The sequence below is a fragment of the Urocampus carinirostris genome, chromosome 2, assembly GCF_059441175.1.
Source record: "Urocampus carinirostris isolate Australia breed hairy pipefish chromosome 2, RoL_Ucar_1.0, whole genome shotgun sequence".
Lineage (NCBI taxonomy): Eukaryota > Metazoa > Chordata > Actinopteri > Syngnathiformes > Syngnathidae > Urocampus > Urocampus carinirostris.
In genome coordinates, this window is record NC_142350.1 from 13,311,139 (window position 1) to 13,336,178 (window position 25,040).

Below are 25,040 nucleotides of genomic sequence, written 5' to 3' on the forward strand. Positions count from 1 at the left end.
AGAAGGTACAATAACTGTCATTGTGTTATTCATCCGTAGACATATTAACGTAATATTTGAGCCAAACCAAATATTTGGCTGCCAATTATTTAATTTTGACTCTTGAAACATGAGCCAGAGGCAAATTGACTACATTTTTTTTTTTTGCTTTTAAATGCCATAAAACAACGCAATGAAAAAAAAATTGAATGCGCCATTTTGCATTTTACATAGCATTACCAGCAAGCAAGTAACTTGGGTGATTACTGTGTTGCTCAGCACAATAAAAATAATTATAATACAGGTCAGGCCTAACTGTTTAGTGTGACTTAAAATCTATGCAACTCTGTTTTGAGGGTTGAAATAATCTTTACACTTTTATTTTCAACAGAGTTTGTACGGGTGCCAGAAATCCTTGAATATGCTTGAATTTGAATGTTTCGGTTTTAAGGATTAAAAAAGTGCTTGAATTTCAGGTAAAGTAAATGTTTCACAATTCTGCTTAAAAATGATGCCAACATAGATCTTTGGTCGTTTGCTGTTGCATTTGTTTTCCCCTAGTGATTAACAGAAACTGGCATTAATTTTTACGGCACTGTCTTATGAAACGTCATTGCCCCATTCAAGTTGCGCCCAAGAGGACAGGTGCATGCTACACCAAAACAGGGCACTTTGAAATGTGTATTAGTGCAAGGATTACATATCAATGATCTACATTTATTATTAGCCATGGCAAGAAAAAAAATAACGTAGTGTTTTCGAGTGGCAAATTGTAACAGGAAGAACATCATGCAACTGAAAAGGTAAGCTATATTTTACTGTCATTTTACCCAAAAATATTGAAACACATATTGTTCCATAAATCCAAAAATAAATTCACGATTTACTCAAAATCTTAAAATACGTAGATATGTTTATGTACATCTGCAAAACACATGATTCACACAGGATTTCTTTTACTGATACTAGACGAGTGGAAAAATTAGCTTAAAATATCCGGAATTTGGCCATGAAAAAGGTGTATGATCCCTGATTAATGCAGAAGCCTCAAAGTTTTACACTGGTTGATATTTTGAGCAATTTATAATTGTCTCCGTCTTTCGCTTGGTCTTGAAACCAGTTTGGATGGTGGATGGATGTTGCCATGCTTACTTTTTTTCATACCCAATTTCATCCATCCATTATCTGTACCGTTTGTCCTCAGTAGGGTCGCGGGGTGCTGGAGCCCATCCCAGCTATTTTCGGGCAGTGGGCAGGGGGACACCCTGTACTGGTTGCCAGACAGTCGCAGGGCACACAGGGACAGGCAACTGACTCGCTCATTCAGACCTAGGGACAATTTGAACCGGCCATTTAACCTGAACCATGTTTTTGGAATGTGGGAGGAAACCCACACAAGCACGGGGAGAACAGGCAAACTCCACACAGGAGGTTCGATCTCATGACCTCAGAACTGTGCCGCACATGCGCTAACCACTGCGCCGCTGTGCTGCCCCAATCCTTTTTCAGTTTTTGTCACAGAGTTAAACCTTAGTGTTGAGTTTAATCTTTAGTAGACACTCAAAATAAGGATTTTGAACCTGCAAGGAAAACCGGGAAACAATCATTCCTTTCCCGTTTTAAAGCATTATACAAAGCACCCTCTTTTTTTGTAGAAATTTCAAGGTTACGAAAAACAAATCAAGTGTTGTGAAAATCAAAGAACAGCATCATAATATGCTGATAGCGAAAACGATGTAATAGCCAAGACAACGAATAACAGTGCGCAATAATAGTGAAATTTCCTTCCCATTTGTCCAATATTAAAAACAGAATATCACTTGGTTTCATTAAACGTGAACATATGGGAAGCAAGACAAACCCTTGAAACAAAACCGACCTTTCCAACCACAATTGTGAAACTAAACTCTTATCCACTTAAATCTATCTGTACATTTAGAGGCCCAATATAAAGAAACTACTTAGCAGGGAAGAGACAAATGCTTACATAAATGAGTTGTGCGTCAAATTTAAAGAAGGTCGCAGCTTCTAAAATCCAAGTAAGTTCAAAGCGGCAGCACATCCTCTCAGCTTGACGGCAAAAGTGTTCTCCGCCAATTTTAACAGTAGGAACTTCACACAATACTCTCCCAGGGAGAGAATAAACGGTTTGGAACTTTAATAGCAGAATAACTGCAGGAGATTTTTTTAATTATAATAATAAAAGGAAACTGGTCTCCCTAAAAACACTTGGTAAATGTAGCATTGTTTGACAGCTTGGAGATTGTTGGCACTTGATACATTATGAAAATCACTCCCTTTCCTTGTCCGCAAGAAACTAAGGCATCAGAAAAGAAATTAACAACTCAATAAACTAGCTCAAACCTTTAGGACCGCTATGAATCACCATTTATAATAGTCACATTTATATTATGTATTATTATTATCCAGGCATTTAAACTGGGAACGGTAGGCTTTTGAACCATTTCTGTTCTGTTTTGAAGACCTTGTGTGAACTTGCTTTAAAAATTCTAAAGTTGGTTTTGAGCTAAGTAATTATACATTATGATTAAAAATGGGCTATGAAAAATACATTAATGTTTTTGACAAAGTAAGCTCCTGCCAAGCGAAAAATCCTTAAGAGACATGTCTGAAAAAACGGGCAAGATAGCACACTGCACGCGGAAATCGAGTCCAAGTATTCTTTCAGAAGTAACTGGGGGGAGGCTTTAAGTGCTCGAGAAGTTGGGGGGAAAAGAGGTACAGTAATTCACTCGTTTATCACGGTTAATGAGAACCAGACTCCCCCCACTAAACTTTAAAACTGGCTATGTAGCGTCGCCCCTTCATAAAAGACCTTTGAGATGACGTCCTTACCAACTGAGAGTATACGACTAACAATCTGACAACTATAGATCTACAAATAAAAACACAGAATTGCAATTGAATGAATGGTCTTTATTGTCATTATACAAAAGTACAACAAAATTTGAAGGCTTCTCCTTTCTGTGCAAGAAATCGATTTAGAGAGCGGCTGGCTACCTGCATCTGGTATCCTCGAGCTAAGCCAGGAATGATTAAAATACAACCATCTTAAATGTGGAGGTTTACCACAAGTTGTAGCTCAAGGTCATCTGTTTCATGGGTAATGGATCTGGCGTTGGTGACATACGGGTTTGGCAGGAGTAGCTCGTGAGAGATGTTACATAGCCTAGCCGTAGCAGTAGGTCGGACCTGCAGCCTCGTTATTGCCTTCTCTTTTGACGCTGCCACAGTCGTTTCCCAATCCTGGGAATCATCCACGGAGAACCTGCTGATGATCACAATTTTGGGTAATGGATCTGGCATTTGTGACGGGGGATATACAGGCTCGGCGGAGTTGGCCTGAGAGATTTGTTAGCCTAGCTGTAGCAGGAGGGCGGACCTGCAGCCTCACTTTTTTTCTTCTCTCCTGACGTGGCCTCGGTCGCTTCCCAAACTCTATAACAATCCCCGGTGAGCACCATTTCTTTTTTTTAGTGTTCGATTTAATTGATGAATTTCTTTTCCATGTGACGACCCGTCAAAAGCTATTTGGCGGCATGCTCTGGAGTTTGTTTAGGTGGCGGCTTGTGCGCTCGCCCCACTGTTTGTCTGACACCCTACACAGGCCTATCTCAGTCTTGCACACAGTCACTCCCACCCAACACACAAAGCCCACCCTAACTTTCCCCCGTGATAGCATTTGCTGTGTGCTGTCCGCTCAGAACACCATGCACAATATGTTGATATCAATGACAATAAAAACAATTCTATTCCATTAAAAGCAAAGAACTAACAATAACTAAAGCACAAAGTAGAGAGGGGTCCCTGTTTTTAGCTTTTTAACTGTATATTTTTGAAAATAATTCCTAAACTGCGGCCATGCTCAGACATTTATAGGGTTTACTTTCTCAATACTGCGATAAAAAAGCTGGCCTGATGCTGGTGCATGTGCATGTTTATCACGCTTTTTTGGCGCTTATTTCCTTAGGAAAATGTTATTTCAGAGCGGGCCTTGCATTAGCGAACAGTCATTTAAACAACTGTTAATCTCTTCATTCTCTGTGTGTCAGGACCCGAACAGACGGTGGACCCAGACGCGTAATGTTTTCACACAAGCTTTATTTTGCGGGAACGGGGTAGTTACACGCGGGAACACAAATGCCAGCGATTCGGTGATCGCTGGGCAGAAGCGATCGGAAACGTACAGGACAAACTGGATTGATACCAGATACAGGATACACGAGCAGATACCGGACAGGGCGGGACGGACGGGATTGATACCAGATACTGGATACTGGAGCAAGATACCAGACAGGGCAGGACAGACAGAATCGATATCGGATACTGGAGCAAGATACCAGACAAGACGGGACAAATGGGATCGATACCGGACACTGGATACACGAGCAGGATACCGGACAGAGTCAAAATACAAGTCTTGCACGTGCAGAGGTTCGCTGACGGACTGACAAGGAGAGAATGAGAGTACTGATTTTAAAAAGGAGGGAAGCCAATCAGGCAACGAGTAGCAGCTGACGCCAAACGGGCGAGCCCAAGGGAGGCCAATGGGCAACCGTGACACTGTGAGGAGATTTGTTTTACACAAGTAAATAATTATCATTTCCATTGTTCTCGTAGCACAAAGAGTTTTGTCAAGGTTGCCATCATAAACCTGGTTGTTTTTAACACCTGAAGTTTATTTTTACCCCCCTGCCAAATACAGTGATTCTACAACACCACATGTTCACCCATACATTTTTGCAAATCTGTGGTTCGGAGCAGAATGTTGCCCGATGATTGCTTTGTAGCAGAAAATCCACCCTCATTCGTTGTGCGCGATCAATTCGGTCCATTTACGTGCCTGGTTTGAATGTTACGACCACTAAAACAGCTGCTGCTTCCAATGAGGATAAGGCTCACCACATGGTGCCAAAGAGTCTTTTTTTCTCTCAGGGATGCACGTTAGTGAATCGATAACGGAAAAATAGGACGTCGCCGTTATCGCCCCGATAGAAGAAAAAAGACGAATTATTAGTCACTCGGATCCACGCGATATTATTCAATCGGTCCATTCTACGTGGTTCTAATGAATACCTTTTGCATTTCTACAGAGGTAGCAGCACAACCTGGTTGTGTCTCCTCTCCACTTACCAGGATGTGTGTAGCGCAACTGTGATTATCCATCTATCCGTCCATTATCTGCACCGCTTATCCTCAGTAGGGTCTCGGGGGTGCTGGAGCGCATCCCAGCTATCTTCGGGCATTGGGCAGGGGACACCCTGAACTGGTTGCCAGCCAGTCGCAGGGCACATAGGGACAGACAATTCACTCGCTCATTCACACTTAGAGACAATTTGGACCGGCCAATTAACCTGACATGCATGTTTTTGGGAATGTGGGAGGAAACCGGAGTGCCCAGAGGAAACCCCCGCAAGCACGGGGAGAACATGCAAACTCCACACAGGAGGTTCGATCTCATGACCTCAGAACTGTGCCACACACGCGCTAACCACTGTGTCACCGTGCTGCCCTCAATTGTGATTATATTAGCTTATAAACTTTAGTGAGTACAGTGAGTTTTGCACTGTTAATACCATTTTTTTTTCAAAAATTTTATCACATGCCAAAGTGACGATTTAAAGCTTGGCTGCACTCCTTTATTAAGATTGGAATTTCCCTGGAGAAGTCCGTAGTGTATTCATCATACTATGTGTTACTTTTCCTTACTATACATCTTTACAAAGTGTCTCGTAGGGATTTTAATGTTTTGTACTATTTTGACAAGACATTGCTGTCATCTATCACTTACGCTTGGTGATCGGCCAAAGTTTTGTTTGGTCGATGTAGTTTCCCCCCTATGCATCAACATTTTTATATCAGTTGTCGGTATCGGAGGGAATAAAATGGTATTATGCAACCCTAATCTTTAAATCTATCAAAAAGGCAAAATACATCCAAGAAGATTGAATTCATGGTTGTTCCCGTTGTTTTTATTAGTGTAGCCTGAAAATTGTAAAAATAAGAAAAGTCCTGTTTTAAAAGTCAACCCAAACCCCAAAAAAGATAAAAAAAAGGAAAAGTTTATTAGTACTTGATGAATAAGCTGACTGAGGGTGCTATCATGACTTTCAGCAAGGGGATGGCGGCAGAGAGTAGTAAATTTTCAACTTGCTGACACCAGTTTTTAGTGAACTTGGTTTCAGCTATCAGCATCATTGAAACATTGTCAATGTTCACCTTTAATGTCGTTCAGTATTTCTTGGACGGATCAAAAAACAATCATAGTGAGGACAACTACTTGTGCCCGTTTGCTAATGATACGTTGAGCGGCATTTTGTGTTTTTTTGCGGCTGCACAGCGGCGGATAAGAAATTGTTAGAACAGGTCGACCCAATGCCTCAGATAATTGCACGTGTTTTCACCGGAACACAGCAGTTCTCACTGCCAAAAGATGTGAAAGCAATTCCGTTGTGACCTAAAATGTTCATACCTGTCAACATCAGCCGATTGCTCTCCTTTTGGATGATTGCGATACCTCGTATTAAGCAAACACAACACAGTACCTATTTACTCTCAGCAAGACAGACTATGTGGAATACTGCGAAAATATTGGCAATCTACAATGATGCTGACGTCTGATACCAAGATGAGATTGGTCTAAAATTGTAATACTGTGTACACAATTTGAAATGATCAAAAATCTTACAAAATACAGGGGAAACAAATCTGTTGACAGGTATGAATGTTACTTTGCTGGAATGTTCCGGGCATTGACTCATTCGCTGCCATTGGTATAAATGGCATTCTTGTTTTTAGTTAATGGGATTACATTATGTGTATTATTTAGTGCGCCTCAGTGGTAAAAAAAACTAATTCATAATGAAATAAAAATATTTATATTGTCAGAACCCGAACAGACGGAGGACCCAGACACGGAACGTTTTCACAAAAGCTTTATTTTACAGAATTGGGGAACTCATGCGCGTGAACATAAAAGCTAGTGATTCGGCGATCGCTGGGCGGAAGAAGTAAGACAAAGAAGTCAGGCGCGGGAAAACAGGAAGTCAGAGGCAGAGGAGATCGAAACCGGACAGGACAGACGGGATCGATACAAGACACAGGATACATGAGCAGATACCGGACAGGACGGAACAGACGGGATCGATATTGGATACTGAAGCAAGATACCGGACAGGACGGGATCGATACCAGTTACTGGAGCAAGATACCGGACAGGACCGCACGGACGGGATAGATATCAGATACTTGATACTGAAGCAAAATACCGGACAGGACGGGACAGACGTGATCGATACCAGATACTGGATACATGAGCAGGATACCGGACAGAGTCAAAATACACGTGTTGCAGGTGCAGAGGTTTGTTGACGGACTGACAAGGAGTGAGTGAGAGTACTGAGTTTAAATAGGAGGGAAACCAATCAAGCAATGGGCAACCGTGACATATATATTGATTTGAAAAGTAAGCAAGAGTACATGATCTAGCCTACGCTTTATCAATCAATTAATGATTATGCAGGTTTTGTGGCTTAATTTCTCTTTAATTGTGAAACATATTCTTAAAGGGACACTGTCTAATATTTGACCACTAAATGTCACAGTATGGTGTAGTGCAGGGGTCTCCAACATGGTGTCCGCGGTCACCAGGGTGGCCCCTGAGGACAAATGATGTGCTCCTGTTCTGAAAATAGCTCAAGTGTCCTGGGCCATTCCGATTTTCTCGTAAAATGATGATTATGGTGGTTCACTGAGTCTATTTAACCCCACTCACAATGATGAACCTGGTAATAACAAAGTAGCAACATAGTAATAACATAATAAGTTGTTATACTACAAATTTATATCAAACTTTGAGCCCGTTGCGTAAGTAACAAAAAGTAGCTCTTAGCTTGACAAGGGTTGGGGATCCCTGGTGTAGTGCAAGCAAAAACAAATGCTAAAAGTAATCAAAATAATACAAACTACGGAGACTCCAAGTGACTAAAATTTATTATTCGTTTAGAATATAAAGCATAAAAAATGTTTTTCTTGTTAACAAATATACAACAGTTACTGTGACTGTAATATGTACAAAATTAGTACTTGATTTTTTTTTTTTAATCTATTATTTACATGAGGTTCACTTACAGGAAGCTGACATGATTGTCCACCATCTTGCTGCTATGGGGTATCTCCAAAACCAAAAACATTTAGGAAAGGCTGGGCAAAAAAAAAAGTTGTAGTCTGTCTTATTCATTGTGCTTGGTGACACGTGTTTTTCTTTTACACTACCCAATGAAAGAACATCTACTGGTCAAATATCACACAGTGTCCCTTTAAAGTAGGCTAGCAGTGAATGAGTTCATTAAAGGCAAGATGCCAATAGACAAGATCTGTGCTTAGATATTGCATAGTAACACCTTATGGTTCTCGCAGCCGCTGTTTTCCGCTCGCACTCTATCTTTAGACTTCTTCATTTTTACAGTCGCGTGTGGCTGGCGCTATGTTGGTTAAAGTGCACCGTTCCGAGCGGCGTGTCAACGAGGTGAATTTATTCTTTGTGTCTTTGTGGTGCCTGAGAAACCTTCACCTCGCAGGAGGCGCTGTCAGTGTTTATCAAAGTTGCGGCGCGTTGAACCAACATCGCCCGTGGAAACAGTCCATTTATTATTAAAGGCCACTGTGGCCCCCAACCAAACACGATTTCAAATTTTCCAAAAGCAAGTACAAGTACTGGCATGGCATGCACACTGTCACGTGTGATGAATAGGGTTAGGCTCACAATAATTAGTTACAGTTACTAGTTACTTCTTTTAAAATACAACTCAGTTAAGCACCATATTACAGACTCCAAAATGGAGCGTAACTATCAAGTCACAAATACATATTTTCTCAGCTTGTGCAATTTTCAAACGAACATTTTGCTGAGACATTCCATATCCATTTTGTCCCTGGGCTTTAAACCACTCTGAGATCTCCTTCTCTGTTTCTGGGTACTGTCCAGGATGTTTTCTTTTATCTATAGGCATGGTGTATCGAAAAAATTATTTTACAAAAATAAGACAAAAACTTATAGTGTAAATTCTGTGCTTATATTTTCCCCATTGATAAATTGGTTCTGGGTTAATACAGGTGCTTAAATTCTTTGAAAATGCTTAATTTGTGTTTTAGGGATTGAAGTGCTTATGGATGCTTAAAAACGTCACTAACACTGCTCCCTAGCGGCTTCGCTTTGCCATTGCATTTCTATTTCACACGTGATTAACGGCAGCTGGCATTTGTTTTGTACGGCATTGTCCTATGAAGCGCCATCGCCTCCTAAAGGTTGCGTCCAAATGGACAGATGCATGGAACACCCAATTGGGGACCTATAAAATGTATATTGTTGCAAGGATTACGAATCAATTTGGGACATGTAAATGAACAAAGGTAGCGTTTCCCAGTGGTAAATTTATATCGGGGAGAACTCTCTGTCAGGGGTGAGATTTGCCCCGAAAACAAATATATTCGCAACTTACTCTCGATCAAAAAATCATATGTCTCTGAAAAATACCCGATTCACACGAGATTTCTTCTTTTAATGGAGGGATTAGAAATTTAGCTTTGTAAGTCATTAATAAGTGCTTGAGTTTAGCTATAAAAAGATAAAAGTATGAACCATTTTGGTTATTTGTTCCTTTATAGGCCACGCCCGCTGCCCACTTGCTGCCAGCCATTTGCTGCTGGTCATACACAACCAAATATGTGCATATAAGCCGACCGTCTATCAGAGTATTTTGTTTTATAGTTGTAAATATGGCTTGAAGTATATACATCAGGGAGAATATCTGCATGAGGAGAAATTCAGTGCCCTGTCATTGGCAGAACAGGGGGTTGTTTGTGACAATAAGAGTAATGCAGAATCATTTAGCAGTCGGAGGACATTGAAATTCATCATCTGCATTTAATGAGTAACACTCGAGGTAGTAACGACAGTTGAATTACTACATTTTATTAATAACGCGTTACAGGACTCGTTACAGAGAAGTCATGGCGTTCCGGCAATGCGTTCCTTTGTAACTTCTCAGTCTCAACACTGGTGATAGATTAACCAACACATTTCAGCTCTTTATTTTTAGAAATCAAAATACATTGCAGGTTTTTCGTTTCATTCCATTAATTGTTTCAAACAGTATAGTTTTAAGTTCAAAAGTCGCATGCTCTGTGTTTCAGCCTAAACATGCCTGTGTGTTTTGGAAAAAGATAGACGGGCTTCATCCAGTAGCTTTTTCGGTTCAAACCTGGCTCTTTCTCCTGGCAAGGCACACAAAGTCACACCCTTGCACTCAAACCGGAACAGAGGGGTAGGGAAGGGGAGGGAAGGGTTAGGGTGAGGGTTAGGTTAGAAGGCTTTTTTGACTCAGTAAAGGGTTGTCAGCGACTGGTACGCACAACATCGAGGACGAAGCGGCTACGTTTCCAAAAATCAAACACGAAATCCAAACTCATCGCCTCTAAAATGTTTCATAACACATGGTTTCATCACAGTTATTATTTTCTTACATATGTACACATACAATAAGTGAATCGAGGTACACACAACCTCTGCGATTTATACAAACATACAGTGCTTTAATGCAGTGGTTCTCAACAAGTTTGACCTGAGGACCCTCCATTCCACACTAAATTTACCCAGTGAAAGGATTGTGAAGTTTAAAGGAGAGATAGTGGAATATACTCCTTTTTTCCACCAAAACGACTACAAGTACCGTATATACCAGGGTCAGGAACCTTTTTGACCCATAAAAGCAAAAATATTTAGATTTTGTTTTGTTCCGAGAGAGCCACACAACATATTTTAATTTATTAAAATTCAACAAAACCACTCTACCCTCTCTCCAGACAAAAGCTAATTCTTCAGCTCATTGAAGTTTGATGATTTGATCAAATCGGAAAAAATAATGATGCCAGAGCCTGTGTCTAATATCATTATTAATATACCACTTAATACTCGTCTACCTCCCACAGTTACTTAAGAGTGTTGAGGCTCATTTTTGTGCTAAATACTGGTTTCAAAACAATTTGCAAGCAAGTTATTTTGTACAAATGTCACAAAATACTGCAAAAGAGTATACTAACGTATTCAACTTCAGTGCAGATGGCGCTAGGCAAGGGAGAAAGTGTGCACGCGCCCTGTGGTTTGGCTCCACCCATTCCTACTGCTCACCCAATCAAATTGCTCTAGGTGATTTGTTAGAGATTCTGGGTAAAACTTTTATTTTGGGTTAAAGTTTGTTCTGTGGGTTTTCATCAGAAAGTGTCTCAACAATGAACATGGATTATTTAGCGATTTACGTGTGACACCTTGACTGTAAACTGTAGTACCAATTGTGCCCTATATAAACTAGTATGAACCCTGACTAATTATTACATTATCTCAGTTTTGTACATGCGACAATTGACTTCAAATATAGCAATACTTCAAGTAATTGCACATTTTCTATTTAGTCTCCGAGCCATATGTACTCATGAAATCCCGTCCCATGGTATTTACTCTCATATAAGCCTCCATCGCCTATTAACAACCCACTAAAACTGCTTTAAAATAGTCGCTTATTAAAATGAATTCATAATATTAAAACGTGTATCCAAACAGTGACAGTTATTGAATTATGTAGTTAATAAAGATTAGTTTACTGGTAGAAGACTTAAAATACAACATTTTCAAACCATTGACTGTACCTTCCAGCAACGCTTCAATGGCAGACACCCGTACACCATTTATACACAATATTTTGCAATTGTTTCGTTCTTCGATTTGATCGTTTTGTCACCGTTTACGACTTTCCCATGTCACATACTTTCTTGGGACCCATCATTACGGGCGGAAAAGTTAGATTTAATAAAACCAACAAATTCACCAAGAAATGAAATGTGGACCCTGTCAAACGCACCGATTGCCCGAACTGGCAGAATAGATCGAGCAGGGCATGATCGCCATCTATTGTTAAGGAGTGTAACTGACCCTATGGTTTTTTTTTCTTCTTAGCATTATTTTACCGGGGCAAAGGCTCGGTGACCCTCTGAAAACAAGTCCCCGACCCACTTTTGTGTCCTGACCCACCACTTGAGAAACACTGCTATAGTGAATGTAATATTTTTTTTGTCCGTTGATCATGTTCGATTCCCGTTTTCCCTCCGTTGCTCGGCGTGCTAAGCATGGCCCACTCCCTGCATACTAAATAAAACAATACACGGGATTAAACTGGACAATGCTTCCCAAAAAACACGACTGGCGTAAGCAACTCTTCCAAAACAAGACAAGTAAACTATTTCATACAATAGACTGTACTACAAAATTATTTTTAGTCTTATACGTGAGTCACATGTAAGATGTGTTTACATTTGGTTAAAGGGACAGTGTCTGTTACTTAGTGCCTCTTAATGGTAAAATGCCATCTATTAACCCTTATCTGGTGTTAGGGTCTCCAGCGTACGGTTTTAAGGTTATAAAATAGAATAGAATAGAATATACCTTTATTGTCATTGTTACAAAATGGGTTAACATATTGTGACAATGAAATTGGGCACTCCAGTTTTACACATTAACTGTGAGGTATGGGAAGAACTGATGTGTCTCAGGGGCAATGAAAACAAATTAAAATAGGAATATATGTTTATGGATATAGTGTTTGTTAGGATGTTGTATAAAGGACTGAGTTAAGACCCCAGTTCAAAATTGACCCGTGAACAAATTCCTAACTCATGCAGATTAAAAATAAACAATATTTCTTAAGATAAGAAGCAAAAATACCTGAGCTACCATATAAACATGCATTTTTGCAAATAGTCATAGGCTGAGAACTTAGCATTTAGTTTACGTAGCGTGAGCCTCTCCCAAAGGAAGCTGACATTGTACGCTATCTTGCTGCTACGGGTACTTAAAAAACTGAAAGAGGCTGGAAAAAATGTATGATTAAAATTGGTGCAGATCGGTCACATTCTTTTCTTCCTTGTGCTTTCTAGCACTGGTTTTAAGTTGCACCTTGCAATACAGTGACATCTAGTGGTCAAACAGTACACACTTTGATTGTACGCACGGATAAATCTCCACTGAGACCCCTCGCTTGGTCACATTTTCTGCCATAGGACAAAATCTGAACACAAGAGGCAGCACTGTGCCACAGTTGTCAGAAAAACACATACAGCAACATAGATGAAGCTCGGTTTTAGGTGTCAGCTTTTTGGGTGTTTGGCTATTGTTCCATATTAGAATAGAATAGAATATGCCTTTATTGTCGTTGTTACTACATGGGATATGCTGTGACAACGAAATTGGACTGAAGGTTTGCATTCAGTAATATTGTCTTGCTTTAATACTTTGTTACACAAATGGTGCAATACATTCGTCTCTGGTACTGTGACCTTTTGAGTTTTTCCTTGCCCTCATGTAGGTTTTAGATCAGGGGATGGTGGTCTATAGTTTGCAAAGGTCTGTGCAGCCCTTTGAGACTCAGTGATCAAGAGCATCACAAATAAACTTGAGTTGACTAAAACATGTCTGATGAGATGAAACCTATCGCCTTTTCATATGTCACCTCTATGACTGGTGGTTCAAAATAGCTTTAAGTAAAGCTGTTAGGACTTTTGAGCTAACGGTTGAACAGATTTTGGTACATCTTTTTCCCCGCCCACTTTTTCCATACTCAAATCTAAAAATCTTGGGAGAGAATTTTATTTTTGCTGACGTATTTTAGATACAGATTTTGAAAAGCATACCCTCCAAAAATAATTGGTCCTATTTCAGGCTACCGATCGGTGATCTAGGTTCCTTTCGTTGCCGTCGACTATTTTTCAGTGGCCTGCGGTGTATTAAAAAAAAACAATATATGTTCTTGAAAACTTTGTAATCCGTACAGTTTTGTTAATATCCTAAAATGCAAATTCACCGTTCACAATTTATGAAGTCATTGATTTTATTTTTTTAAAGTTCAGTAAAATATTACACTTATAGAAAGCTATATGTTTTCTTTAAGAACAAAAAACATAGCATGGATTTTAGTGTGCTTAGTTATTCACAGTTGAAAACGAAATAGCTGTTACGTACTCATATTTTGATGTATTTTAGAGCAAAATGATTAAAAACCTGTTTAATAAGTACTGAGAGAAATACTTCTGTACATCAGTACCTGGTTTTAAAAATTTGTTTTTAATGGGACAGGTTGGACTATATATCTATATATCCTAGTTTTAAAACAGAATTCAATTTATAAAAAAAAAACATATTGGCCTAAAAATATGAAGTGTACACTAACTCAATCATATAAATGTGTATCTTTTTAAATACTCGAGAAATTACTATTTAGTTTACATATCATGAGCCTGACCCATTGGGAGCTGACAATATTGTCTGTCATCTTGCTGCTACAGCTACCCGAAAACATCAAGAAAGGCTGTGCAAAAATAAATGAAAAGAAAAATGGTGCTTTTTGGCCACTGAGGCATCAAATGGACAAATAATGCACACTGCCTCTTTTAATAGGACTTTTCCCACATAAATCATAAAACCTACCATGTTTATTCATGTGTAAAATCAAAGTTTGGATTCGCGTTTAACATGAGGTTTTGCTGTATTTGTGCGACGAATAATCAATTGACAAATATTGCTGACCCAAATCGCAAAACATTTGATATAACAGGAATCAAGCCCGGGTCCCGGCGATGAGGGTGCCGAATCCTAACCACTGGACTAGATAGATAGATAGATACTTTATTCATCCCCGCAGGGAAATTCACAATACCGGTGATATAGGTGACATATGAAAAGGCGGTAGGTTTTATCTCATCACCACACAAGTTTTAGTCACGGTACCGGAGATGAATGTTAATTTTGTTGTCCATATCACATGTTACAATGACAATAAATGTGCCACTTAAAATGCTTAGAAAAGAATAAAGGGATAGTATAGAAATTATTGTCATTGTAACATGTAAAATGCAAAACAAAATTAACATTTGACTAAAAGAAGATTGATGATGAGACCAAATCTACTGCTTTTTCGTATGTCATTTAGACTGTACGTCTGGTCTTTTAGTGGTCAAGACACAACTTTGCACTGCTAAGACGTAGGTTTGATTCCTGTACCATCAAACTGCAAAGTTTGAGCTGAGAAAAAGGGAAACAAAATATTGTACTGATTTTTCATAGAAAATAAGGGCTACATGTTATACGCAAACAATTACGGTATATAATATATGGTGTCAATTTTTGCATGGCAGTTACCCCCCCAATTATAGTTGTGAGGACTCGGGAGGAGGAGGACTTCTCTCTCGCTGACTTTTTTTTGGTGTAAATTATCTAATTGTTCTTTGTTTCATTCCATTGTGGACAGAATCCATTACTCGGATCCTCCACAAAGAAAGAGAAACAGAGAACAATGATGGGTGGAAAATTCAAAAAAAATCTAAAAAGCAGAGAGAGAAAAGACGGGCCCGAACCTAAACGTTATGATTGACATTTTAAGCTCCCAGGTCAGGCCCGGGCTCGAGATGTTGCCTCTAGCCTCCTGTAATGGTAATTGTCTAGTGCAGGGGTGTCAAACTCATTTTAACTCGGGGGCCACACGAAAGAAGAAATATTCTCTCGGGGGCTGGACTAGTAGGTTAGAGAGAATGAAAAAAAGAAATAAGAGAAAGAGAGTGAGAGAAAAGTAGAGAGGGTGAGACAAAGAAAGGGAGAAAAAGAGAGGGAGAGAGAGAGTATGTGAGAAACAAAAGAGATAGAATGGTGAGAGAGGGGGAAATAAAGACAAAGAACCAAATCCGAAAGACAAATAGAAAGAGAGAAGGGGAGGAAGAGAGAAGGGTAAATCAAGTGAGAGAGAGAGAGAGAAAAAAGAGAGAGGAAGGGAAAAAAGGAAGAGAGCAAGAAAAGGTAAAAAGACAGAAAGAAAGAGAAAAAGAGACAATGAGAATGAAAGATAGAGAGACAGAGAGTGAGAGAGAAAAAGGGAAGAAGAGAACGAGAGAGATACAGACAGAGGGAGAGAGAGAAAGAGAGAGAGAGAGAAAGAGAGAGAGAGAAATACAAGTACAGCATTTGTGAGAGGCACCTGGCTTTGGCAACATGAAGTGGATACATTTCAACCTGCAGCTCGTTTTTCTCATGCACTTCTCTGAGCGTTGTCTCGCGGGTAGGATTTAATCCCTCAGCGGGCCTGATTTGGCCCGCGGGCCGCCTGATCGACACCCTTGGTCTAGTGTATGTTTTGATTGTATTATCCAAAGTTTCACATGGTCCAAACAGGAACTGGATCTTAAGTTTCATTTCTTGAATAGGGTGATTTGCTCTTCCAGGCTTTCCCCTGGAAAGGGCCCAGTTAAGTCTGGATCAACTCCCTGTGCAAAGCCATGGACTTCCTCCTCTGCACGGCCGAAATCACGGCCTCGGCGGCCGCCTGGTAACTATCCGTCTCCTGCGAATCTTCGCTGTTCTGCGACTTTGTACTGTCTTGCGAGTCGGGCTTCTGCCTGAGGGCCCGGTTTTGCTCCTCCTTAAGTTCTATGTACGACCTGGAAAAGGTGTGAAAGATGGAGGTGACGGGGAACGCCATAAGCAGGATCCCACTCAGGATGCTGCTGAGCGCCACCACCTGGCCAGGGATGCTCCTCGGCACCATGTCCCCGTATCCCACCGTCGTCATGGAGATAACGGCCCACCAGTAGCTTCCGGGAATGCTGGTGAACTCCTGCTTGGCTCCGAACTCGCTCTCTGCCAGGAAGACCAGCGGCGAGAAGAGCGCCATGGCCACGCACAGGAAAAGCAGGAGCAGGCCAAACTCGCGAGTGCAGCGCTTGACCGTCAGGCCTAAGGTCTGCAGGCCGAGCGAGTGGCGAGCCAGCCGCATGACGTAGAAGATCCGTAGGGCTCTCAAAACGCGCAAGACCAGGCCTACCTTCTCCAGGTAGTTGTTCCCGGAGCCGGCCGGCTTGCCGCCTGCCGACAGGGAGTCGACGATGAGGGTGATGTAGTAAGGCAGCAGGGCTACCACGTCGATGACGTTGAGCGGCGTACGAAGGAAGGTCCATTTGCTCTGCGTCTGGATGAAGCGGAGCACAAACTCCAGCGAGAACCAGGCCACGCACACCGTCTCCAGCACGAAGATGTTGAAGCATCTCTGGGAGCACTCGCCCTGAGGGGGAGAGCCACATAGTGACAAAGGTAAGCGCAGAAATAACCGCACTCAAGTCTTTTAGTTGCTTTCTTTTCGGCCATAGCACGCAAGATTATTCGCCGCGAATTAACACAAAGGAAACAATTAAATATTTGCGCAAAAACAGTTGTAAGCAGGGTTTGTACAGGTGCTTAAAATCCTTGAAAATGCTTACATTTTAAAGTTGTGTTTTTAAGGATGGAAAAGTGCTTTGATTTTGGGTGAAGTGCTTTTAAATGTTTCTTCACAATTCGACTTAAAAATGACCCCGACTCTGCTCTCTGGTGGCTTCGCTTTGCCATTGCATTTATTTTTCTTCTTGATTAACGGCAGCTTGTATTAGTTTGTATTGTTGTGGCAAAGAGGACAGGTGAATTCTACACCTAAACTGGCCAACATGAAATGTGTGTTCGTGCAAGGATTATGAATCAATTATGGACATTCATTATGGGCCATGCAAAACGTTAAGGTAGTGTTTTCCAGTTGTAAATTTTAGTGGACGAACTTCTTGCAACTAAAAACGTGAGCTACATATTACTCTCATTTTAATCCAACACCCCAAGGTGGGAGAGATTTGTCATTAATTCACAAATGTATTCTCGATTTACTCAAGATTTAAAATCATGTCTTGATAAACGCACATGCAAGATTAATCATCGCAAATGTAAATTGCATATTTATTTGTGGCTCTGCAAACTACACACTTTGCTTTGCCATTGCATTTCTTCTTCCCATGATATTACCTGCTGCTGGCATTGTACGGCATTCTCCTATGAAGCGTCCCCTAAACGTTGTGTTTAAAAGAATAAATACATGCTACACCCAAACAGAGCACTATAAAATGTGGATTACTCACGAATCAATTATTGCCACTTATTTTGGGCCATGCAAACAACTGAGTCCTTAAAAAAGTGCTTGAATTTGGCTTTGAAAAAGGTTTAAGGGCAGAAACTACAGCACGAATCAACACGTATTAATTGCTCCAATAGTTAAAACCACGAAGCTATTTGTAAACCCCGTCTCGAGTGTCATGTGCTAGCATTAAGTTAGCGGACCTTCCTATTATTTCTTCGTGTAATCTATTGTGTCTTTGCAAAGTGTCAAAGCACTTTGAAAGTCTTTTTTTATTGCGACTTTGATGTTCCTTAGGAACAAAGGAGTTCATTAAGTGGGAAAAGCAACCAAAACGCATTCAAAGGTCCGTTGGGGGTGAAAAAATGAGAAACAAGGCTCAGAATTGATCTGTTGCTGTCATTCGTCCTCATGAATATTTCAGCGAATAATTTCAAGACTTTGTTGTGTTATCGACTCTGTCCGCCCCGAAGCTCGCCGTAAAGGAGAACTTTCATCGTTGCATACTTACCTTTAAAGCGGGGCTCCACAACCCTTTTCAAGCTGAGAGCTACTTTTCGCTACGTATCGGCGCAAAGGGCACCTAGTTTGATATACATTTCGAAAATTACTACTGATATCTTGCAGTACCCCCGCGACCCTACTGAGGATAAGCGGTGCAGATAATGGATGGATAGATGGATGGATGGACCTTGTAGTACTTAGAGGGATAAAGAACGAGAAAGTCAGAGATTAAAATAGAGAAAGGGAGGGTAGAGAAAGAGAATGGAGAAAGAGAAAGAAAGAAAAAGGGCGAAAAGGAAGAAAGAGCTGCCGGTTAAGAAAGAGAAGGGGAGATAAAGAGAAAGAGAGAGAAAAGTAAGAGAGAAAGAAAAAGAGAGAGAAAAAGAAAGGGAGAGAGAAAAAAGTGAGGGAGAAAGAGAGAGAGAGTAAGATAAAGAGATAAATAAAGAAAAAGTGAGAAGAAGGAAAAAGAGAAAGACTGAGAGTAACTGGGAGAAGGAAAAAGAGGACGATATAATCATAAAGACATAAAGAAAAAGAGAGAGTGTGAGAGAGAGAGAACAGAGAAAAGGAGAAAAGAAAAAAGAGAAAGACAGAGGGAAGAGCAAGATAGAGTGAGGGAGAGAGAGAGAGAAAGGTGAGAGAAAAAAAGGAGAAAGAGTGAGAAAGAAAGGAGAAAGAGAGCGAGAGAGTACTTTTTTCTCCCTCTCCTTTTCTCTCTTTCCCTTTTTCTATTAATATTTTCTTTAATTTCTTACTCTTTACTCTTCTTTCTTTCTCTCTTCATTTTCTTCTCTCTCTTTCTCTTGCTCCCCCTCTCTCTCTTTCTATCTTTTTGTCTTTTATTTTTGTCTTTCTTTCTGTCTTTCTTTCTCTATTTCTCTATTTCTCTTTTCTTTCTCTCTCCCCCTTTCCTCTGTAGTTTGTTTTCTTACTTGTGATTTTTAGCACCCGTTTCCAGTTGTACAGAAGAGTACAGCGACACCTAACGGTCAAATCATACACATACACACTGTCCCTTTTACTAACCTTTTAAGGGGCCTCAAACTGTCATCCTAAGGGCTGCAATTGCCCCAGGGATGCAAGTTATACCTGTTAATAAGATGTTAAGAAGTCATTTTGTGAGATGCGAGTCGACAGTTTAATGTTTGCTGTCATTTGCGGCTTCAGTGATGACATTTCGCTAGCAAAGACTTCTCTCTTGTTTTAACGATAATATTGGATTCCCTCCTATTTCCATGAGAGCACAAAATAAACAACTATCCGGGCACCGTGCCGGAAGCTCGGGCTCTTCGAAATGCAAAATAGAGATCACTCCATTTGGATGTGCTCCATCCGTGACAGAAACATAATTAAAAGGAGAGAAAATAAACCATTTTTGTTGACGTGAGTGTGCCAAATTTGCAATTGGGAATGCGCGTGTGCATATCGTCTCCGCCGCGTGCTTACGAGAATGCAAATCATTCAAACGATTTTTATTTCAATTAAATCCAAAAACAATCTTGTCAACATTTCAACTTTATGTCATCGGAGCTTAAGATAAGCGACTGTAAATATTGACTCCTCACCTCGGCTCTCCGGTATTTTCTTCCGTTGATTTAGCAGACGGTATTATGAAGCACTATGACTGGATTATGAAGACCAAGGAACACACTAGGGGGGTCTGGGATTGGGTGGTTTAAAAGTTCGAAGCAAGAATGGGATAGAACATTTCGCAACATTGACACGTCCCCCAGGGCACTGTGTGAGCAATAATATCGAAACGGAGGGAACATAAAACAGCTGGAAACCCACCAAATCCTGGCCGTCCCTCTAAAACTAATCAGAGAAGTAACCAAGAGGCCCATGATCACATTGGATGACCTGCAGGCATACAAAGCTAAGGTAGGACAATCTGTGCTTAAAACAACTGTCGTACGTTGCATACATCTGCCCTTTGTAGAAGAGTGGCAAGAAAAAAAGTCCTTTCTGAAAGAATATCATAAAAAAGCCGTCTGGCGTTTGCAGGAAGCCACATGGGAAAGACAAATGACACGTGGAATAAGGTGCTTTGGTCAGATGAGACAATACTGACCTTTTTGGGCTGAATGCAATGCATTAAGTTTGGTGTAAGTAACACTGCACACCACCCTGAAAACACCACGCCCACTGTCAAACATGGTGGTGGCAGCATCATGCTTTGGGATTGCTTTTCATCAGCAAGGACTGGGAAGATCGTTAGAGTTGATGGAAGGATGGATGGATGGAATGAAATACAGGACGATTCTGGCAGAAAATCCGTTGGACTCTACAAGAGACCTAAGCATGGGGCGCAGTTTCACCTTCTAACAGGACAACAATCCTAAACATATAGCAAAATATACAATGGAATTGTTTAAAACTAACAATATAAAGATGTATGAATGGATATGTAATATTTCATATTTCAGGCACAAAAGATACATTTATTTTCTACAAAAATCCCCATAACTTGAATAAATGAAGTTTGTTCAGGCACTAACCACAAAAACATTAGATCAATCATTTATAAACCAACAGAAAACCAAAAACAATAAACTATTTGCAGACTAACAATTTCCGTGATCTTTGGACCGAGGTTGGAAGAAATCTTAAAAGCAAGAAAAACCTTGATGCTTTTGCCAAATGTCAATTACCTTAAATGAGGCCTCAGGTGCATTATGTCTAAAATGGGATTACGATTTGAAGGTATGAATGGCATTAATAGGATTAAAGCAGCTGCCAGCCTCACATTTAACATAATGCTCTTGAACACAACACCTACGTGGATTAGCGGATTTCTTGCTACGCATCCTATTTCATTAAAACTTTCCCCAAAGCTATAATAGGCAATATGACATAAATGTATATTGTAGCACTTTTAATGAAAATCTCTTGTGATTTACTGCAAAAATATCAGTCGAAAGTCGTCATGTAGTTTAAAGGAACAGTGTGTTTTATTTGACCACTAGATGTCGCTGTATTAAGTAGTACAACCTAAAAGTACTGCTAAACAAACAAGGAAAAATACAAACTACTGCCACACAAACTGACCAACCGGAAACATTTTTCTTTCCACAGTCTTAGACAGAGATTTTTTGGGGCACCCATAGCAGCAAGATGGCGGACATTCATGTCAGTTAGCTGTAGGTGAGATTCATGTAAAATAAATGCAACAGTTTTAACAAATTCACATTTATATGATGGTTCATGTTTTTGTTTGTTTTTTGCTTATTTAAATCAGTATTGTTTTGTTTGAATAAATTACCTTTTTTACCACTAGGAGGCGCTAAATAATTCACACTGTCCTTATCGCTCAAAAATGAGGTGAGCGAAGAGATGTTTGGCCTAACATCTGAGCTAACTAGTAGCTAGCGTATGCTCCTTTTTAAATGCTTATAATATACAAAGTTCTAATATTGCAAAGTTAAAAAGGTTTAATTGTATTAGAGATATTCAGTACTTTTTTTGCCATACATAATGTTCAATAATTTTTTTTTCTCCTTCGGATGTACGTTTTTATATCTGGTTATAAGATGAGCACTCAGTCAAAATAATTTTTTACAGAATATTCTGGGCATAAAAGGTCTACACAACTGTGGTGGTTTACCGTCATATCTATACAAAAGGGAAAGTAAAAAACTAAAGGTAAATCTATTGTAAAGTTAAATATTAATCATTTAAGGGGTCCCAAAGTTGAATAAAGCACTATTCTACTGCTCAAACCACTCAACATTTGACTGAGGAAATCAATAGGATTTAGTTTAATTGAGATCAGTATGGTGATAGACCTAAGTTTTATAATAACGACTAAATAAACAAAGTTATACCTTAAGAAATGATATAATCATGACTAAATATAAGTACATATTTCACGAGTACAACACTGAGGGGGAAAAAAACAAAATTCAATACAAACAGTATTAAAAAAAAAGACAAAGGAGCAAGAGCATAAAGTGCAATTCTCTTTTGCTTGCGATCGATTGAATTCGTTTTGAGGAGGAATCTAACTCAGTCAGCGAAAATGACGGCCGAGAGAGCAAAATCCGCACATTTGCAATCCTGAAGAATGACAACACGTGAGGTATCAAAACGCATCCATGGAGAACACCACCCCTACACACACACACCCCCTCACAAAAGTTGAAGTAGAAAACGTTTTGGCAGAATGAGATAACCATTAGGGAAGTCAGACGGGCTAAGTGGTGCACATAGTCCTCGGCTCCACACTGTGACCATCAGGACGGGTCACGTGACCACGGCACACAAAACACCGCAACTTCCTGTGTTGCATTACCAGCCTGCCTGCTCTGCAAGGCAGCTTCATTTAACAATCTGCGCATATATTGTAAATAAGGCTGCCATGGTGTTATTTTTATAGAGATGTTTACTGTTAGTGCAATCAACCCTCCCGTTGTCTTACGGTCAATATGACCCACCACTCTGGGGTTATTTTTTTTCAGCAGGGGCTGGGAGATGGGTACTTGATGGAAAGATGGAGGGAGCCGAGTACAGGACCATTCTGTTGGGGTCTGCTAGGAATCTGAGAATGCGGTACGTGTTTACCTACCGACAGGACAACAACCCTAAACATAAAGCAAAATCTACATTGGAATGGTTTAAAACTAACAATATATAGTGTTGGAATAGCAAGGTGATGGGATAATTGTAAATGCATGACTCAATTGTTTGTAAAAAAACAAGGGGAGCAGTTGTGGTCAGTAGTGAATCAGGCGTTGACTGTGAAGCATCTCCTCATGAGAAAATACTGCTGTCGCTTGTCTCTCTTTGTGTGTTTTGTTCAAAGATGTAAGGTAATAGACCTAACACAAAGTTCAAGAACGGACCTCAATCCTATGCAGGAGGGGTGTCAAACAGGCGGCCCGCTGGCCGGATCAGGCCCGCTAAGGGATTGAATCCGGCCAGCGAGACAACGCTTAGAAGAGTGCAAGAGAAAAACGAGCTGCAGGTTGAAATATATCCACTTGATGTTGCCAAAGCCAGGTGTCCCTCGCAAATGCTGTACTTGTATTTCTCTCTCTCTCTTCCTGCCTTTTTCTCTCACTCTCTGTCTCTCTTATTCTCTCTCTCTGTCTCTCTTTTTCTCTTTCTTTGTTCCTCTTAGTCTCTTTCTTTGTGTCTACTTACCTTTTACTTTCTCTTCCCTTTTTCATTTTCTCTCTATTTCTCTCTATCACTCTCTCTCTTACATTCTCTTTCTCTCTTTCTCTCCTTTTCTCTTTCTCTCTTTCTATTCCTCTTTGGATTTCATTCTTTCTCTCTCATTTTCCCCCTCTCTCACTATTTCTCTTTTTTATCTATTTTGTATCTCAGTGTCTCTCTCTCCTTCTTTCTCTCTATCTTTTCTCGCTGTCTCTTTCTCCCTTTCTCTCTCTTTCTTTGTCCCACCCTCTTTACTTTTCTTTCCCTCTCTTTCTCTTATTTCTTTCTCTCTAATCTACTAGTTCGGCCCCCGAGAGAATGTTTGTTCAATCGTGCGGCCCCCCGAGTTAAAATGATTTTGACACCCCTGCTATACAGCGTTTGTGGAAATATCTGAAAAAATGCTGTGCACAAACGATCCCCATCAAACCTTAAGGGACTTGAGCTGTTTTGTAAGGAAGAATAGAGAAATATTTCTGTTTCAAGAGGTGCAAAACTTATAGAGACATACCTAAAAAGACGTCTGCCTGTGAACGCGACAAAAGTGTACAAAGTACTACCTAATTTTCCAATTTTTGTTTTTAGCACGATATAAAATGTTGAGTAAATGTGGGGGTTTTTTTTTCAATATTGTGTCTCACATGTTGTTGATCCGTAGAAAATATTTTGAGTTTTTTATCTACAAGTTTGAAGCTTGAAATATGGCAATATGTCAAAAAGTTCTGGACAGGGGGCAACACTTTTGCAAGGCACTGTAACTCCCAAATATGTTTTCATTATGGCGCCTGATCGACGCTAATGTAAAAGTCGGCTATCAAGCTTAATAGTGAGCGGCGAGCTCACCGGCAAAAGCAAGGGCGGCGGTCTATGCATTTACACAAACAATAAATGGTGCAGAAATGCGAAGATAATCTCGAATCACTGCTCACGAGACATTGAACTTTTGACGGTGATCTGCAGACCGTTTTACTTACCGAGAGAGTTCAGCGCGACCATCATTACGGCCGTGTACGTGCCCCCCAGCGCTAATACGAAGGAGGCAATGGACATTCTCTACCGAACTGTGAGTGAACTGCAGCATGCTTATACTGAGTGCATTTTTATTGCGGCGGGGGACTTTAACCAGGCCAATATGAAAACAGTTCTCCCGCATTTCCATCAGCATGTAAACTTTGCTACAAGAGGTAGGAACACATTAGACCTGGCCTACACAAACATCAAAGGTGCATATAAAGCAGCCCCCCGCCCCCACCTAGGCTCATCAGATCACCTTTCTGTTATGCTAATTCCTGCATACAAGCCCCTGCTAACAAGAGAAAGACCAACAGTGAAGCAGGTGAGGGTGTGGTC

The 25,040-nt window shown here is 40.3% G+C and overlaps 1 protein-coding gene across 1 annotated transcript in view; it reads right to left on the reverse strand.

Moving 5' to 3' along the window:
- Window positions 1-10,336: 10,336 nt before the first annotated feature.
- Window positions 10,337-25,040, reverse strand: part of kcng2 (potassium voltage-gated channel, subfamily G, member 2) — a 29,117-nt gene continuing 14,413 nt past the window's right edge. Inside the window, exon 3 of the mRNA XM_088328985.1 lies at window positions 10,337-17,153. Within this exon, the coding sequence (XP_088185111.1) occupies window positions 16,341-17,153 (813 nt within the window). The 3' untranslated portion in view covers window positions 10,337-16,340. The remainder of the gene's footprint in view (window positions 17,154-25,040) is intronic.